At 39.7% G+C, this 19,665-nt stretch overlaps 1 protein-coding gene across 1 annotated transcript in view; it reads left to right on the plus strand.

Annotated features, from left to right (window-relative positions):
* The window catches only part of Lamc1 (laminin subunit gamma 1), a 129,949-nt gene that overhangs the window by 70,365 nt on the left and 39,919 nt on the right, over positions 1–19,665 (plus strand). Inside the window, exon 2 of the mRNA XM_004862821.4 lies at positions 15,059–15,363. Coding sequence (XP_004862878.1) covers positions 15,059–15,363 — 305 coding nt within the window. The remainder of the gene's footprint in view (positions 1–15,058; positions 15,364–19,665) is intronic.

The following is a 19,665-nucleotide window of genomic DNA, read 5'->3' on the forward strand; positions in this document are numbered from 1 at the left end:
GGGGGGTACTAGGGATCAAACTCAGGATCTTGTGCTTTCGAGGTATGTGGCAGCACCCTTGACCTAAATCCCTGGCCCATGAATGAGTCATTTAAGGAATGAACTGGACAACAAACTAGACTCATCTAGGTTCCCCCTCTCTCAGTGGGTTATTGCTTATTTTTTAAGTCAGACTTTTTTTTCTTCCTATAAAAGGCAAAACCAAAATCATTCCTCAAAGTAAAGGGTTAGCAGGAGAAAAGAGTCCTGGACCTCAGAAGCGAGAGATACATGCACACATGTGTGTTTGTGTGGGTGATATAATTACCACAACAAAAAGGCCATTAACAAATATATATACGAATATATGCAAACAATAAAAACAAGTATAGATAATTCCATGAACATGATACATGGAGAATTGAACTTCTCAATAAATATCCAGATGTCTTTACTTTAGTAGAAATCTAACCCCCCAGGCACTGGGCACCAGTCCATCTACCCCACAGAAAGGAAATCCTTGCTACTACCATGAAGGCTTATCACATCCTCATAGCTAAAGGAGACCTGGAGACCAGAGCTGCAAGACAACTAATTTGGAAAGATATATTTATGCAGGATTGAAGGCTTCAGGCCTTCTTAGGGGTGCCATGTACGCGAAAGGAATTTTCACAGTTTAGCGTCAGAAAAAAATGAATGTTTTCTTTTGTTAAAGTTTCTTTTTTATTTTGTTCTAATTTTTAAGTCGCTAGAACAAGGTCTCAAAAGACATCATCATTAAGCTTTATGGCCACAACTAGAAAACATAATTTTATTATAGGATTCTAGCCTGTCATCTCTGGTGGATGTGTCAGTCTACCATGAACAGATACTTATTGAGCTCTGGGTTTTTGCGATGGACAGTGCCATAGGGATTGTAGAGTAGCATTTAAATGTTGTAGGTAGCAACTGCTGATGTCTCAAAATCAATTTAATGATATACAACCAGCATTTTCTTTCTTTTTTTTTTTTTTAAATTTATTTTATTCTTTTTTGGTACCGGGGATCGAACTCAGGACCTTGTGCTTGTGAGGCAGGTGCCGGAACCACTGAGCTAAATCCCCATCTGACAACCAGTATTTTCTAACAAATGAAATGGAAAATAGAATGACTATCAGATGTGTACCTTGAGGGTTCCAGTCTGAAGTGTCTTTTGTACTTTGTGTGATGGTCAGAAAATCTCAAACTAATATTACAGAAGATAACAAAAAATATAGATTTCTTGCTGTTGAATAAGTTAATCTTTTGTTTGGACAGTGCAACTTACACAAAAGGGTAAATACTTGAGTAGCAAACTATATGGTGTGGATAATAAGTGCAATGTATTCAGAAAAGTGAAATGATAATACAAGTTGAAAGTGTTCAGGAGACAGTGATAGTTCAACTAAACCTGAAGAGATAGGTAGGGTTTGGAAGGGGTGAGGTTAGAGAATGGCTGAGAGGTGAGAAATAGTATATGGATAATAAAGGTGGCAAGGTTGGAGTAGAGGCTTCAGTTTACATTGGAGAGTTTTAGTGTACGGTTTGGAGATGGAAAATGAAGCACTATTGTTCAGACTTATGGATGCTTTGTAATAACATGCCTGAGGAGTTTGCATTTTATCAGGTAACCTGCAAGGATTCTGAAGCTGAAGAGTAATATGATACAGGATGGATTTATGGGATGTTTTCTGTCTCCTTCATACTCTGCTTTAGTTATAGCACTCCTAAGGGAATTTCTAGTTGGTTTGGGGATACCACGTCTCTGGCATCAGATCAAAGAGAGCTAGAAAGGACTTTGGCTGTTCTCCAGAATGTAAATAGAAAGGTAGAACAAGTCCCATTGTGGGTGCATGTGAAATACTCCCACTGAGCAGCAGTGAAGTACTGTGCTGTTTGAAATATGGCAACGGATGGATTTAAAGAGTATTTCTTATGCTATCACTGCTGAATGTTTGCTCTCAATGTAGAGGTCAAAGCAGATAAAAAGAGCACACAGTTTTGAAATACTGGGAACCTATCTGAAATGTGCTATATAAGTAATTTGTCTGGTGACTTCTTTGCCCTCAACACACCCTCACTGAATCTGGCATACATAATTTGTAAAACAATTTTGGGAATGATCACCAAAAATTTCTCTGTGCTGGAAGGGGATACAATGTTTATCTGCTAAACTTTTTACTGCTGTCCAGTTGAAGAACAGTTTAAAATAGTTTCTAAAGTAATAGTATGTATTAAAGGGAAGGCAATTGATTTAATTAGTGTTAATCTGTAACACTAAATACAGTGATAATTTTGATTGACTTTCAGTTGAAAGTTTCGATTCTTTTTTGTAACAGATTTTCATATATGCTGAATTTCATATATGCTATACTAGTAATCAGTTTTTAAGTGAAGTCAATAGAAAATAGATGCTTGCATATAGTAGTAAAGATTCTTTAGCTCTAATGTAAGAAGACTGCCTATGTCTTAGATATTTAATGAGGGGGCATCATTTATCAGGAATATAAAAGCAAGGCCAATGAAAGATGAAGGGATGTGAAGAACACAGGCTTTGGTTTCTAAAGGAATGTGTGTAGAGTGTGCACATCTATTCATTTGCTAAGAGGGTGGATGAATGAAAATGAAAAAGAGGGTGTATTCGTTTATACTTATGAAGGCATCTGCTCACAGTCACTAACTTGTAGAGCAAGTGCCAGCTGGCAGGGTATTTTCGTGATGTAAATTGTCCATCCGCTCAGAAGAAGGACAAGGAAGCCTTGTGTGAAGGACTGAATTCCTACCCAGAGGACAAGGGAGGAATGTTCTTGTAGCGATCTAAATGAGATCTGTTCTCATTTTCCATTTTATTTGCAGTTTTTGACATGTCATTTCCCCTGGTGTCCCAGCTATGCATGCTGTTTGTCTTGGTTAGTCAGTTTCCCTCCTTTCACTGCTACTATTTGGGCTGAGTTTGGAAGGAGGCATCATTGGAAAATTGGTGCTACTTTTTCCAATAGTATTATTTTCCTTGTCTTTCTGCTTGACTGGTTCGTTTTCATGAGCTATGTAAGAGCTAAAGGATATTATTACAAATTTGATTTTTGGAATGATTCAGATCTCTTTCCTTCTCCTTTTAACTGCTAATCTTTTTGCCTGTTTTTTTAAATTAAATAAGTAATTGTAGGTATCAAATTGATTTGAATTGTCATTAATCTTATACGGTTTCTGAATAGACTTCCTTCGTGTGTGTGTGTGTGTGTGTGTGTGTGTGTGTGTGTGTGTGTAGAGAAAAAAATTCCGATTTCCTAGGACCAAATTTTCAAACAGTGTGTCTTGCAGAAGGGAGCTAGAAGAGGCTTTAGTAGAAATCTTTGTATATCCTTTGCCTTCTTAAAGGGATCAGTCAACTTTTTCTGTAAAATACCACAGAAAATATTTTATAGGAGGCTTTTTTGACGTCCTATAATTTCCCATCTTGCTTTTATGGTCAGAAAGCAGCTACAGACAATGTGCAAACAAATGGATGTGACTTTGTTTCAGTAAAACTTTATTTATGAAAAGCAGGTGGAATGACAGATCAGTCAGCAGGACATAGTTTGCCAACCTCTGTCTTGGATTCTAAAGTATTGAAGGTGTATTCTAAGGCTTGATTCTGGAAAGAGGTAAGGTCAGTGACACAAGGTGTTTCTAAAATGAGAAGAAAGTATACACTGTAGATCAAATGTGAATATGGCACACTAGCTTATAGCAAGACTGGACTTTTAGAATGTTCTTAATTTTTCAATCTCATACTCTCTCTTTCCCCTGCCCTGTTCCTTTTCTCTATTATCTGTATGACTGTTAGACACTTGCTCTTAAACCATATATGTGTGCACATGTTTGTATTTTTAAAAATAAACACCTGAAATTCCTTCTCCAAAAAGTAAATATTTCTATGCTGGTCTTTAACCAGCAGAATATAACACCCTCCCTGAAAATACCAACACTACCTGACACAGGCTGGGATTAAACAAGTCTAGGCTTCTAGACAAAGAAGAAATGTTTTCTGATCGTTTTGTGTGTACTGAAGCAGAAGTTAACTCTTTGCTTCCACATTATCCCTTGCCATTGAGATATGCTGGTGGTCCTGCATTGTTTTGTTAAATATTAATAATGGGGTGGGGGCCAGGTGCCAGAGGGGATGGGAAACTTGGTTTATAGGGAATCTTGACTACTGTCTGCTTGTAAAGGATACCACTGTGAAATGCTCAGTAGCTTTCTAAAAATCAGGTGTTTATTTTTACTTGTCTGGGAAGTGGGGCCTTGAGGATATCAGTTGAATGATAGAGAAAAATGGAATGATGGAGAAAAATGTTGGGAAGTTTGGGTTCATTTGGCCCAGTCACCCTAAACCCCCTTGGATGTGGAGTGCATAGCTCATGTTGAGTTTAACATCTGTTTGTGCCTTAAGGAAGATAGACTGCTATTGTTCTGGTTCACTGCTTGAGCCTACAGTTGACACTGGAATACATTTTACCTTGAAATGCTTGGCCTATGAAAGTCAAAGTAATCACTTAGGAGCCTAATTCATTTTTTAATGCAGCACCAAGGTCAGAATCCATTTCCCACCTAAATCTTTAAAGGGCAAGAACCAGGATGGAGAAGAATTTATTACAAGGAAATATTTCTCAAATGTGACTTAATGTAAAAATTATTTATAGTGCTTTAAAAAATACAAATTTTGGAACCTCGCCCTGAGGATCAACACTTTGCATTTTCAGAAGTTTTCTAAGGGCCAGTTAGACCTGACCGTGGGCCAGATTTGGGGAACTACTGTGCCAGAAAGGCCTAGATCTAGACTGGCTCTGATGTGAAGGGGCCTTCCAGAGCTCCGGGGGGTTTTGAACTATTTGGATACTAGATGATTCTTTCAGTCCGCATACTTACACTCATCCTGAAAATGTTCATTTTTTTTCCTTCTCAAGTGAAATTTTTGGGAAGGCTTCTTACTTCACCTTAGACCAAAGTGGGTCCCTTGAACCTACACCAGAGAAAGTCTTCATAAGTCACTGTAAATCTAGCTGCCATATTGAATCAGTCACATAATACATGTCTTTTCACCTTAAAAAGCAGTTTCTTTTGGAACTTTCTCTTTTCTCACCAGCTATGACTTTCTTTCTTTATAACAGAATTACTTGGAATTTTTTTTTTTTTTAAGCTGGCTCCAATCCCCACCCTACCCCACTCCACCCAATATTCTCTGGTTTCAACTATATCATTCCTTTGTCAAGGCAACAGTGTCCTGCAGCTTGCTAAATCAGTGGCCCATCCTTAGTAATCATCTTTCCTGACCCCTCAGGAATATTTGCCTCAGTTGATTATTTTCTTCCTGAAGTATGTGTGTTTTTTAAAAATTTTTTCTTCTGAAATTCTGCTGTTGATACTCACTTCAGTAGCTATTTCCCTTGAGTTTTCTTTGTTGGGTCCTTATCTTCCCCATCTTTAAAATTTATTATGTCCCAAGACCCAGTCTACCTACCCCTCATCTATCTATATCCGTTTATAGTCATTTTCATCTAATTTCATGGCTTTGAATACTGACTCTATGGTAATGACTTCCAGATTTTTCTCCCCTGCCTGGATCTTTCTCTGAATTCTAGCCTTGAAAATCTTAATTGGTTACTTGACATTTCCGTACAGATATTTCATAGGGATCTAAAACTGTTATACCCATCACCCTTCCAGTTTCCTTGCTGTCCACCCTTGTACCTGCTTCTGTAAATGGCAGCTTCATCATTCTAGTTGTGCACACCAAAGCTTATAACTTACATCCAGTTCACCAGTAAAACTGATCTGTTCTACCCTCTAAGTATGCTCTGAATCTAATCACTGCTTTCCACTTCTACCCTGGACCAAGCTACCATTTGCCTAGATTGTCAGAATTTCCTTCTCCACCTAAATCCTCATTTCTCTGTCATCTATAGTCTTTTGCTCATAGGCCAGAGTAATTCTTTTAAAATACTAATCAGTATGTTATTTCCTTGTACAGAAGTGTCCTGTGGCTTTTCACCTCAGTCAGAGTAAATGCCAGGTCTTACTGTGGCCTACAAGGCTCTCCGTGATTGCAGTTCCTCCTCCCTTCCCTGGAGTTACTCTGACTTTATTTTCTAATACATTCCACCTTTCTCACACTTACCGCAGGCAGGCTGACCTCACCACTTATCCTCATGCCTCTGCCTTAGGGTTTTTGCATTTGTCTCTCCCAGAATGCTTTGGTCCTACTTGCTGCCCTGGTTCTTCAGATCTCTGATCAAATGTCACCTTACTCATGTCAGTGAGGCCATCTCTGATAATACAATATTAAGTAGGGCAGGGGATTTAGCTCAGTGGTTTTGCCGCCTGCTGCGCAAGCACAAGGACCCGAGTTCGATCCCTGGTACCAAAAAAAAACAAACCAAAAAACAATATTAAGTAGAACCCCTCCTCTCTTATCTTCCACCCTAATTTCTTCACGATCCTCTGACACATAAAATTTTTACTTTTAATTTTATATATCCCTTTGCTGCCTATTGTAGTGCAAGGTCTACCAGGTTGGAACTGTGTCTGTCTTATTCACTGCTGTGGCCCTAAAGTCTAGAACATTGACTGACTGCTTCAGTAGTATTCAGTAAATGTTTGTTGAATGAATGGAAGAATTTGGACCTGAACAATTATTAAGACGAGTCATGGCTGTTAATCTTGACCTGATGGGGGGTGTGGTAGGAGAACTAATAAGCAACTTTTAAAACCGAGGAAGATGTGTATTTAAGATATCTTAGGTTATTTGTAGTTATTTCTTGTTTTAAAAAGAGATACGAGGGAAAATTAGGGGAAATTAGGCGCCAGGTTTATTAAGAATTAAACTAGAAAATAAAAGACATTTTAGAAAATTAAGGATTGGAGTATTCTAAATGGCTTATCACAGTGAGCTTTAGTGTGAATTTACTTAGCAAATAGTTGTGTAAATAAAAGTAAACTATTGATCAACTTTGCCACTTTGTGAGGGAGAGAGATTATTAGAGTTGGTCTTAGTCTATTATAACATTATTATTGGATACTAAATCCTTTTTCCTAACAAGGTTATTGTTTTCTTGGCTTTTCCCATTCTTCAGCCTTCTATATGGTTGAAAGCCAAACTATAGTCAATTCATTTTCTTTTTCTTTTTTTTTTTCCTGGTACCGGAGATCGAACTCAGGACCTTGAGCTTGCGAGGCAGGCACAGTGCCACTGAGCTAAATCCCTGGCCCCTATAGTCAATTCTTAATAGTTTATGAATGTCATATGACAAGAAATAGCTTCCCATAAACTTAGAGTGCTTTTTATATTTTAATGAGTATATATTTTCTAAAAATACAGGTTTTACTTATGTATCTGATATATCATTGCTCTTTATTTCCTTAGTGTTACAAATAATACATTTTCCTTCTTTCTGTGACTTTTTTTCATTAATTCCCTCATGTCAATCATTTCCCATAGCTAAACTTTAGTGCAGTGGAGTGAGTGCATTTTTTGCCTTAACTTGAATGAGTGGGAGTAAATATTGGCCTCATTCTTCTAGCTTAGCTCAGTATTGCAGGCATGTTTGTGACCTACTAGCCTGAATTCAGGCTGGTATTGAGTCTTGTAAGCATGAGGTTTGGGCAAATAAGGCAAATTCCCCAGTTCTTGGCTTGGAATTTCACTTGAGAATTTTGTTTCTTCTGGTGAAGATATCACATAGAATGATGAATACATACCCTACTGATTAGGATAAATTTACCCTTTCATTTTGACAATGGAAATTATCTATTTCCTCTGACAGTAATTTGCACCTATTTTAAATTACTTTCCAATCATGTTTGACATTCTATTGTTCAGTTAAGAATTCTCTGGTTACATAATAGCTGTCTTAGAGGGTCAGAGTTATCATATTGACTCTTCTTTTTTTTTTGTACTGGGTATCAAACTTGGGTCCTTGCGCTTGTGAGGCAGGTGGTGGAACCACTGAGCTAAATCCTCAGCCAGAGTTATCATGTTAAGTCAAATCAGTTTTGGCCCTTCAGTATGCTGAAGAGGATATGGCATTTTTGGATATTGCATCTGGGCAGTGAGGATTGCTATGCTGGGTTAGTGTCATGTTCTTATTCATTAATAGCACCAAGCAATATTTTGTGGGTTATAGAGAGTGAGTAGAACTGGGGGTTTGTTTTGTTTTTTTGCTTTAAGCATTTTGACACCTTATGGAAAAATCTAGTTTCTGTAAGAGATTATGGGTATGTCTTCTCTAAAATCATACCATGTTTCAAAACTTGTTTGCCTCTTAGCTCCATAATCAGAACCATACCATTATTTTTATAGCTTTTGGTATTTCATTAGCTTAAAAAAATGCTAACATGGTTACCTTCTTCTCTCTACCTACTTTGCTATATTTCACTGTGACAACATGGAATTGAGACACTTCATATTCCAGCTCTGCTCATCTTAGCTTCTTGCCTGTACTTGAGATTGTCAGGCTTTTGTTTATCATTTGAAAGGGACACTTTCTCAAACTGTAAGTTCCATTGCATTTGTTGTAATAAATTCAGTTAAAAATTACTATTTTCTACAAAGTTATAAAGGTTACTTATCGTCATTTGTAAACTGTGTTCACTAAAAGTATGCTTTCTGTGGTACTGGCCCTTGCACTGTTGGCATTTGGCTGTTTGACAAGGGAGAGGCCATGAACAAGAAGCACTGAAATGTAAGGGAAAGGTATAGGATAAGTTGTTTTTTTGAAGCAGTCTATTTTAGAGATGTTTTAGGCAGTAGAAACTAGTTCTTCAGCAGGCGATTAGGACTGGGATTTTGGAAGTTGGAATATATGCACATCAACTCAACACATTCTGTGTATGCTCAAATGTTCTCCCAGTGCTTTCTGTCTGCCTGCTTGAGGATCCCAAACTCAGCATTAACTTGGCTGTGGGTCATCTTAATTGGGAAGGCTCTACTTGTGCAATCTGTCTGCAGAGGTGGAACAATAACAGCTGGTATGCAGCTGGACATGTTGTCCTGGGAACTCTTGTTCCACCAGCAGTTATGGTAACAAAATTAAAAACGTTTTCAAATAGTTGCTTTCTGTGTCTACTGTTTGTGATAACTGTTTGGAGAACCCTATTTAATAGCCTAAATATATACCATCTCTGACTGACTTTGTCGTACAGCTTTATTAAAGTTTTATATTCCTGAGTCTGGCTGCAAGGAGAACATTCATTTTCTGATTTCGAAAGAGTTAACATGAAATAACAATAGTGAACCAGTGACTCTTAATTTGATACTTTAAATTGGTTTTTTCCTCCTAGTTCAAGCCATGGAATGGCATTTTGAAATTTTGACAATTTCTCTATGGCCATTATCATTTATTTCTAAACTGTACAGGATGGTATTTCACCAGATCCTCATGGAATTCTTCTGAGCTGCACATAACAGAGAAGCATTTATGTCCCCTAGCAGTCAAAGTTTGAATCCAATCCTAAGACAGAAAGAGTTTCTCCCCTACTCAGAAAGATTAGAAATACTTCACCACGTGGGAGTCTCAGGCAGGATTCCTTGGTTTGGCCCAGCCTAAAGAAAGGCTGGATCTTATTTTCAGACAGCCCCCTCCCCTCCACTCATTCGCTCAGCCAGCATGAACAGGAGGATTCGGAGCAGAAAGTACCAGTTGATTTTGTGTGTTTCATTCTAACCATCTTCACTTCATTTTTTTTCTTTTTTTTTGGTTTATGGACCGAATGTGGCAGAGGCAGAGGGAGAGGGAGAGGCAGGAGAACATTTCGGTAGCTAAATAATTTCTCCAGGGTGTGTATATTCGTGGTTAGTCTTCCTGTGCAGGAACGTGAGATGAGGAATGGAAGACATTGTACTTGTACCGTTGCTGGGCGACATCCACAGCTGTACTTGCTGATGTCCTTAATCATTTGGCTTGGCTGCTTCACCTTAAGGTCATACTGTTTACTTTTGCTTGCTCCCAACTATAATGATAATATGGCAAGTTCACTGAAAGACCAGGGCCAGTTTTCTTTTCATCTGCCAGTTAACTGTGTCTTCTAACTTTGTCAGATGAGTAGGATGTCACAGAGAGAGTAGAGAAGTATGGTGAGAGGAGGGACATAGTAGCTCTTGGTCCTATCTGTTTAACAGGATAAAAATAAAGTCCTTAGTTTTCTGGGTTTTTTTTTTTTTGTTGTTGTTGTTGTTGTTATTTGGTACGGAAGATTAAACCCAGAGCATTCTCACTCAGCTATATCTACGCGCCTTTTAAAATTTTATATTTTGAGACAGGGCCTCATAAGTTGCTAAGGCTGAGCTCAAAGTAGTGGTCTTCCTCCATCAGCCTCCCAGAGTGCTGGAATTATAGGTGTGTGCCATCATACTGGCTTCCAGTTCTTGATTATCCATGGTTACAGGTAATTTCAAATAACACATGGAACTCATAGCTTGACCCCTCCCTCCATTCCATTCTCTGTATTTGCTTCTTATCCAGACTAGATTCCAAATTCCCTGAAGTTACAACAGTCCCCTGTCTGATTGTCCTTCTGTTACACCAGTAGGGGGAATGCGACATGCAGCTGTAGAAAATCCCACCTCCTCTGGTCATGGTGGCGCATGCCTGTAATCCCAGCACTTGGGAGGGTGAGACAGGAGGATCACCTGGAGTTTGAGGGCAGCCTGGACTATATAGCAAGACCTTGTCTCAGAAAACAAAAACAAAAAAAGAAAATCCCACCTCCTCAAAGATGGCCCCACAAAGTAGTGACCTCTTACCCTCTTCTTAGTTGTCTGTCTCTGCCCACTGAGCCTCCTTTCCTCTCTAGTCAGCTTTCTTTACTAATCTCTACAGTGGCTGCTATAAAGTTTCTGTACTTTCCAGATGTTTTGCACCCAACTACCCCACTGGCTTTGGCCTCAACCCTTACCCTAGGTACCCTTGATGTTCACTACAAGAAAAAAAGTCATCAATTAGAATTCTTTCTACTTCTGTCCCTTAAAATCTACAAAGTCAATTGCATTTGCACTCAAGCAGAAAATAGGAGATGGGTTTTCTCCTGCATAGAGCATCCCCTACCCAGCACTGAATCCTGTTATTTCTTAGCCTGTATTTTCAGCCTTTTCCTCTCTACAGACTTGAGCACTCCAGCCTTAAGTACACACTCATTTCCCCCACCTATGAAAACAAAAGGGGGATAAAAAGTCTTGCCTTGGCCCTGTGTTACCTCTGATGCCACCTTTTCATCTTGCTGCTTCTGTTCCTGAGGTCACAGTAGGCTGACCACATACCCTGAGCCACTGAGCTAAATCCCTGCCCCTGATTATTCTTTTCTTAAAACTCTCTTTCCTTGACTTCTACTCCTTCTGGTAACTTCTGCACTGTTTGCTTTGTCATCTCAACTTCCGCTTGTGCTTTAAATATCGGTGCTCCTTGGGGTGATTGCCGTTTTCTCTCACAACACACTTGCCTCATTGACCTTTGCCATACCCACATCTTCGGTGTCATCTACATGTTAATTAATCCCCAATCTATATATCTAACTCAGATGCCTCTTGGGCTTCCAGACTGCTCACATCCTGTTTCCTTTCAGAGATTTTCTGTCGTCTGGGTGAACAGGCAACTCAAATATAGTGTAGCCAAAAATCCATCTCCCTTCCCTTGCCTCCAACCCTCTTTATCCATCTTTTGTTTAAACCAAGAAACTAAATGTTGTTTTTAATTTGCTTCATGCAATGAGAAAGACAGTATCGACAGTGAGCAGAATGCTAATGGGGTACAAGTAGAGGAGACTTCAGAAGTAGCTCTTAGTGCCGCTCCATCAGTAACCACTTTACTGGTGACATTGGCTTCCTACACCTCACTGGGCTTGTTCATTTCTCTCCATTCCGGTGTCCCTGTTTTTGGTTTAGCCTCTTGTCTCTCCTGGATTATCACCCAGTCTTCTTAACTTCTCCATCTTCAGTCCTGTTCTTTTCAGTCTAATCTCTACACAGTGGCCATATCATCCAGTATGATCATGCATTTCCTGGTGTAAGTCCTTCAGTGGCTGGCCAGTGCCTGTAAGTTGCTTTGCTTGTCACTTATCTCATCTCTAGCCTCTGTCTAGTTCTAGTTACGCTATGCACTTTCTCATTCCCTTAAGATCGCTCCCGGTGTTTCCTGACCTGCGTACGTGGTATATCATCTGTCTGGACAGTTAGCCCCTGTTTGCTTAGCTAATTCTAAGCATTTCTCAGGTCTTGGTCTTAGATGCCACTTCCTCTAGCAAACGTTTCTTGACCTCACAAATGTGAATTAGGTGACCTTCCTCCATACTCCCGTAACATGCTGTACTTCTCCTATTATAGAATCACCACATACAATTGTACTTGTGTGTGCTCATTGTGGATTGACCACAACTCTAAGGACTGTGTGTGGCTGTCTTCTTGTGAGGAAATGTATCAGACTGTACAGGTTACACAGAGCTCCTTTTCCTCTTTCAACAGCAGATAAAGGTTAGAATGAGGAAGGCAGATCTGAAAATGGAAGGCTAAGCCATTGTCTGTAAACGAGGAGTTCTCAGTTTGATGCTGCCAGAATTGCTTTCTGGATGTGTTGCCACCCATGGTACTTTATGGCTGTGGTCATAGTGGGAGTGGCCACATATACCCAGTTATTTCAGAATGTGACTTTGCAGTGCAGATACTGATCTGGATCGAGGAATCACTCTGTCCATTTTGCCTTATTTCCTTTGGCCCAGTCTGCTGTAGGTCATGTTGCTAAAGAACAATGAAATGTCCAGAAGGTGAGAAAGAAAGAGAATAGAAATGCAAAGGTAATCTTTAATCCCTAGATTACTGAGTACTGACCATCCCAAGCCACCTACTTCTAAGTAAAATTAAATTGTTTTACCATTCTGGAATGTCTTAGATAGTGAGTCTCTGGAATGCCATAGATAATTGTACTAACCTCACCCTCATTCAGAGGTGACATCTTGACATTTTTGACATAATAAAGAGATACAGATTAAACTTACATTCTTTTCAACAAGAGGAGTGTAAACTGCATTTGTGTAGTCTGTGTCTAGGCAAAGTGTTATACTGGATCCTGTTTATATAATTCTTAGGCAAACTTGACCAAGTAATCCCTATTATAGTCAGGTTTTTATGTGTGAACACACTCAGGACCCTAGTTTAAGAATTTTCTTTGTAAACCCTATTGTAATAATGCTTTATACTTGCATAAAGTTTTACAATTGCTCAAGTGTGTCTAATATCTTAATTTGACCTTTTAATAACTTTGAGATAGGGGGAACAAGGGTTATTACCCTCATTTTTGCTGAACAGAAATCATGGCTATTAAATGACAAAATGAAGACCTCATTGTACCCAGTCCTATGTTCTTTCCATCATGCCACATAGCTTTTTGTTCAAGATCATACATGTGCAGATGTGTTTTATGTACATAGTTAATCAAACTAATCAAACCTCTTCTAAGATCTGGACCACTTGAGAAAGAGAGTCAGATGCGGCTCATCTTATGTTTTATTGTAGATAAAGCTGGGTGGAAAAATGCAGCCTGAGCACATGGCAGGAGGCTCTCCTTACCCACCATTTGTGGGAGGGCAGGGGTTCCTGATCTGTTCATGTTGTAGGAGAGAGTCAGGTTGGTTCTTCCTGAGGAGCTGATTCAGTTGGGGAAAACAATGTAAGCCCTGTAAGGGCAAGCCCTTATGTTTAATACCTCCTCTCCCCAGTGTACATAGCATAGGTCTGAGCATGTTGTTGTACCCAACAAATACGTGTTGAGCAAACTGTAATCTTCACAATAACATAGAAGTAACAAAATGTACACATTGTCAGAGACAGAAAGGCCCAATATGTAGGTGAATGGTGATTCAGAACAGTTGCACATTATTTCTTTTACCCACCTGAAGGCATGCTGGTTGCAGCCTGATCAGATATCATGTTCTGGCTGGTCCAGGGAGCTGCCTATCCTAGTGTATTTCACAGAGTGATGGCCACTTATCGGCCCCTCCCTTTTCCTGCTCCACCATGCTCAGAGTTCACCTCTCATAGGTTCTCTGGTTTTTTGTTTTTTGTTTTTTGTTTTGGTACCCGGGATTGAACTTGGCACCTTGCACTTGCAAGGCAGGCGTTGGAACCACTGAGCTAAATCCCCAGCCCGCATAGGTTCTCTTTTGAACATAGTAATATACCGCCTTTTTTACACCTCCTTCTGCTTTTTTTTCCCCATCTCTGTTGAGTTATTAAAAGAGAATTTCCTTCTACTCTCTGCTCCATCTCTCAAAACATTGACTTTCTCCCCTTCTAAAATTTGTTTCTTCATCTGATAAATAAAAGAATAGTACTAATAATCTTTCTGCATCAAGTGTTTTGGTTTTTTCTTTTACTACTACATGTTTGCAGTACAGTACATAATGATTACATTCCTTGTGGGGCATGGATATATGTGCATAACACATCTTAATTTTTTTTCATCTCCTTTCCAGATTTTAAAACTCTTTAAAGTGACTAAATGGCCCCCTCTTTTGGTACTGGGGATTGAACCCAAGCCTTTCCATTGAATTCCATCCCCAGCCCTTTTTAATGTGTTTTTTTTTGAGACAGAGTCTTCCTATGTTGCTCAATTTCCCATGCTGGGCTTAAACTTGTGAGCTTCAGTCTCAGCCCATTTAAAAAGTCAGCAAATATTTTTTATGTGTTTAATTAAGCTTTTGCTGAAACACTAGCATTAAGAATAAATGAGCTTTTTATTCAGTTTTATTTTAAAAAGCACATTAGTACTCTACTTACACTATTGATTTTCACTGCAAACAGAATTTCAGCAATGCATGAAGAAGCATTTGCAGCTTGTCATTTGTCTGGAAAATGCATGCTATTTTTAGGTTTAGAATAAGCCTATTGAACATAACCAGTGTGTTGTGTGTTCTGGGGTCTTCTCAGTCTAATGTGCATAGGGTGATTTGTAGCCTCTTTGTCAAATTCCTAACTAGGAATAGAAGAATTTCTTACCTTCATTCTCATGACACAAACTTTGATGTGTTTGTCCCACAGGAAAAGCATTTGACATCACCTACGTGCGCCTGAAGTTCCACACCAGCCGCCCAGAGAGCTTTGCTATCTACAGGCGCATGCGGGAGGATGGACCTTGGATACCTTACCAGTACTACAGTGGCTCCTGTGAGAACACCTACTCCAAGGCCAGTCGTAGCTTCATCAGGACTGGAGAGAACGAGCAGCAGGCCTTGTGCACTGATGAATTCAGTGACATTTCTCCCCTCACTGGGGGCAATGTGGCTTTCTCAACCCTGGAAGGCAGACCCAGCGCCTACAACTTTGACCACAGCCCTGTGCTGCAGGTAAGCCCTCACAGGGTGGCACAGGGCCAGGCAGTTCTGCCACTTGCCAAGTGGAGGAAGCCAAGTGTGGGAAACCTGTGGCACTGGGCCTGGGCCTCACATCTACGGTGAGCAGGTGGAATGGATCCTGGGATGCACGTGTGTCCAAGGTTGCAAACATACCCTGGGATATAAACTGTACACATTTCTTAAAATTTGCACCAAATCAACTAACTTTAATGTCTGTACTTGAGGTGGAAAAATCTTGCTTCTGACCTTTTGTATTCTAATAATCTTTCTCTCTCTCTCTCTCTCTCTCTCTCTCTCTCGCTCTCTTTTTTTTTTTGTAGTACTGGAAATTGAAACTGGACCTTTTTACTGAGTTATATCCCCAGCCCTTTAAAAATTTTTTTAAATTATTTATTTTTCAGTACTGGGGATCGAACTCAGGACCTGGCACTTGTGAGGCAGGTGGTAGAACCACTGAGCTAAATCCCCGGCCCCTTTTATTTTTTGGTTTGAGACAATCTCACTATGTCTCTTGAGTTGCTCAGGCTGGGCTCAAATTTGCAATTCTGCTTCAGCTTCCTAGACTGCTGGGATTATAGGCCTGGCACTTCTTACCTCTTTGATTTGATAAAATAAAAGGTTTTGTTTTTTTTTTAAATAAGGGGAAACAATTGAAACAAGATATTTAAGAATGCTGCCTTCTGGCCGGGCATGGTAGCACATGATCACCATGAGTTCAAGACCAGCTGTACTACATAGTGAGACCTTGTCTCAGAAAATGAAAAAGGAAAAAAAAAAAAAAGGAAAGAATGCTGCCTTCTTTCAATATTATACAAGGAAATTTTGGTGGAGTTTGTCTGGCACTGTTGCCAAACACTGAGAATTCTTCATCACCAGAAAGGACAGGTGTTAGTGACAGGGTATCATTTAAGTGCCTGTGGTGTTATGCTTGAGCATCATGATAGAAAGTTTTCCCTATTTAACAATAGAACTAAAAGGTGCTTTTAAAAATCAATCTTTTGTATGTATTCTTTTTATACTTGCATATGGAATCTTTGGTATTACTTAGATTACAGTGAATTTTCATAGGTTCTGGCTGTGACTAGAAAGACTGGTAAGACCCATGCCATTCTCAGCATTAACCCAGAATTAATCCAGTTGCTACTATAATGTGGCTGAAGTTAGCATCTAAGTGAGGGGCAGCCTATATTCATTGACTGAGGAAAAAAATACTAGATATAGGCTTGCAAATAATGTGTACATTTTATGAAAAGTTGTTATGATTTCTAAATAGGAAATCCTCCTGTCTTTCTGGGCTTTCTGTGTTTGCACCTTTCCATTTTGTCTCTCTGGAACTTACTATTTTCAGGGGCTTGTTTTCTGATTTGGTTGTGTGGTTTTGAACAGTGCCAAAAAATGAGAACATATTTCTTTGTGGGTCCAGTTTTCCTCTTCCACTGCTGGAAGATGGTGAATATGAAAGTACTTGGTAAACTCTGAGGTTATGGTGAACAATAAGTATGTTTGCAAAGGCCTTTCAGAAAAGTGTATCTTGCAGTGGAGATCAGGTATGTTCAAAATAAATGGTGGAAAGAGTAGCTAATGTAGAGAGATGAAAAAGCAGAGGACTGAAATCCTCAGGTAGAAGTAAGGGAGCAGACACTTGCCAGCCTTGTTTCTTCCTACATCAAATTGTTATATTTTCATGTCCTGGAGAGACAGACTACTGTGTAGTCAGTAGGAGAAAATTGTATTATAATGAGACTGGTTTTCTCATGCCTTTGCTAACATATGCCCATCAGTCTGTCTTGGGCAGCTTGCCCAGCTCTAGGAATTCTGATGTTTGCTACTCTTTATGCCATAGAAACTAATGAGACTACTTGTGGTAAAAATGCAATGGATATCTACATAAGTTGGTCAGTTAATTATGTATCTCTGGATGTAAGAGCTGTGGCTCTCAAAATGCTACTGCCAAGGATGGTGAGCAGATTTGACTTTAGCTGATCTGACAATGAGGAGACAGGCTGACATCCTTTTCCTCCAAAAGCTGCAGCCTCTCAGATAGAGAAGACCTTTCCTGGTTTCACTATATATGAGTATTCCTAAGCATGTGTTGATATTGTTTATAATAACAATTACTATTTATTATATACTTACTGTGCTGTGATGTGGCAAGCACTGTTCTAAGCCCTTTAGATGTATTAACTAACTTTTAGCTTTCATAATGACTCTGTATTTCTATTATCTCCATTTTCAGATGAAGAATCAGAGGCCCAGAGAGGATATAACTTGCCCTGAATCAGTCTTAAGTGACAGAACTGAAATTGCAACCCTATAAAGTTTAGTGCCAGAGTCTGCTCTTTTTAAGATGCTCATTATGAAAAAAACTATCTTGTGTTGGCCTTTAAAAAGCCTTCATTAGGGGCCAGGGATTTAGCTCAGTGGTTCCGATGCCTGCCTCTCAAGCTCAGGGTCCCGAGTTTGATCCTCAGTACCAAAAAAAAAAAAGCCTTCATTCAAGGAGAGCTGTGATAGAGATGAAGCCTGTAGAAGATACAGTAAGCATTAAACGGAGATGTATTTAACTGTTTGCATTATAGAAGACTAGCAGATTCCTAGAGTTAGAGCCATGAGTGGGAGTTGTTTCTGAGATCCAAGTTTGGAGACAGTGAAATCATCATCTCTTCTTTCTAATTATACTGGAGCTTCATGGAGATTAGTTTTTATGAGTTTTTCATGTTGCTCTGTATGCCAGGTATTTGGCATAGTTAAGGTAGTGGTTCTTAATCAGGGCTGTGCCTCCAGTCTCACATGGAGGCTTCTGGAAGCATAGATGCCTCTGCCTCTGCACTTGCTTGTTAACATCCCTGAAGGTGATTCTGACATGTAGTTCCCAGGAACATCCCCGAGGCTGAGAGCAGAAATGGTGTCTTTGGATTGTCGTATGCAGTATACTACCCCCAACTTAATGCTTTTAAACAACTATGATTTATTCTTTCTCATGATTCTGTTTTAGCCTGGGTCACTTACCCAGCAGGTCAGCCGAGGGTGCCAGGTCTCTTCCTCCCTGTGGTCATCATCCTCAGGAGACAAGACTAGGCTTCTCCTCATGGTGGAGGAAGGGTTCCAGGAGGGCAAGTCCTTGTGCACAAGTACTTATCAAGCCTCTGCTTGTGTCACATTTGCTGCTGTTTCCTCTCCAAAACTAGTCACACAGCCATGTGGAAAAGGATAGTACAGGGTGTGGCTCTAGCAGACGTGATTCATTGGGATTATTGTGATAACAGTCTACCACATATGTAACATCTGATAAAATTAGCTCAGCGAAAGGGCATTTATTATTAGGGCTTAGCTCTCATAAAACCTGGGGGGAAATTGTATAACTTTCATTCTTCAGCTACCAACTTGATCAGACAGGTTTTTTTTTTTCCCCAAATTTATTCATTCAGCAAATACTATTTGCACATACACTATATGCTGAACAGTAGGGAGAAATTATAGTGAAGAAAACAGACACAAATTTCCTGCCCATCGGTGCTTACTGTCAGATTGTGGGGACAGGATATATAGAAACAGGCAATATATAACTAAAATAGGAAAGGGAGATTAGGAGTTGGGAAGGGGTAACAATTTTAGGTAAAGGAAAACCTCACAGGGAAGGTAATATTGTAGGGGAAGTGAAGACAAAAATGGACTGTATTTGGTTGGTTTAGACCACTGGTGGTGGACCTATGGCACACATGCTGCTACAGTAGACTGTTTATATCATTGGTCTAGCCATCACTGGTCTAGACCAATGTAATGACTTTCTTCTTTGTGCTTGGGTATCTCCCAAGCCACAAGGGTTGGGTCTGGGAGGAGGAATAGATGATACAAAATGAGCAGGAGGAGGCAATGACCATAACTCTGAGCTGATATCTCTGCCTCTCTGATTGCATTTGAGTTGTGTTTGTGAGGCGGAGAGAAGGGACATACATGTTGAGTGCCTAATGTGTGTTAGCCTCATATATTTTGTGGTGCTGGCCATCAAACTCAGGGCCTTGCACATGTTAGGCAAGTGCTCCTCCATGGAACTACAGAATGCTAGCATTTAAGCCTCTCACCAGCCTTGTAAAGAAACTGGTAGTATCACTGCTTTTCTGGTCTCTCTTTTTTTTTTTTTTGGTACCAGGGATTGAACTCGGGCGCTTGAGCTTGCACAGCAGGCTGTGAAACCACTGAGCTAAATCCCCGGCCCCTTTTCTGGTCTCTTAATGGTAAAGTAACAATGTCAAAGAGAAGAATCAAAATGGAGAAAAATATTGGGAAATTAAG

The sequence above is a fragment of the Heterocephalus glaber genome, unplaced genomic scaffold (genome assembly GCF_053883595.1).
Source record: "Heterocephalus glaber isolate CG9 unplaced genomic scaffold, H.glaber_assembly_v1.0 deba00001600, whole genome shotgun sequence".
NCBI classification, from domain to species: domain Eukaryota; kingdom Metazoa; phylum Chordata; class Mammalia; order Rodentia; family Bathyergidae; genus Heterocephalus; species Heterocephalus glaber.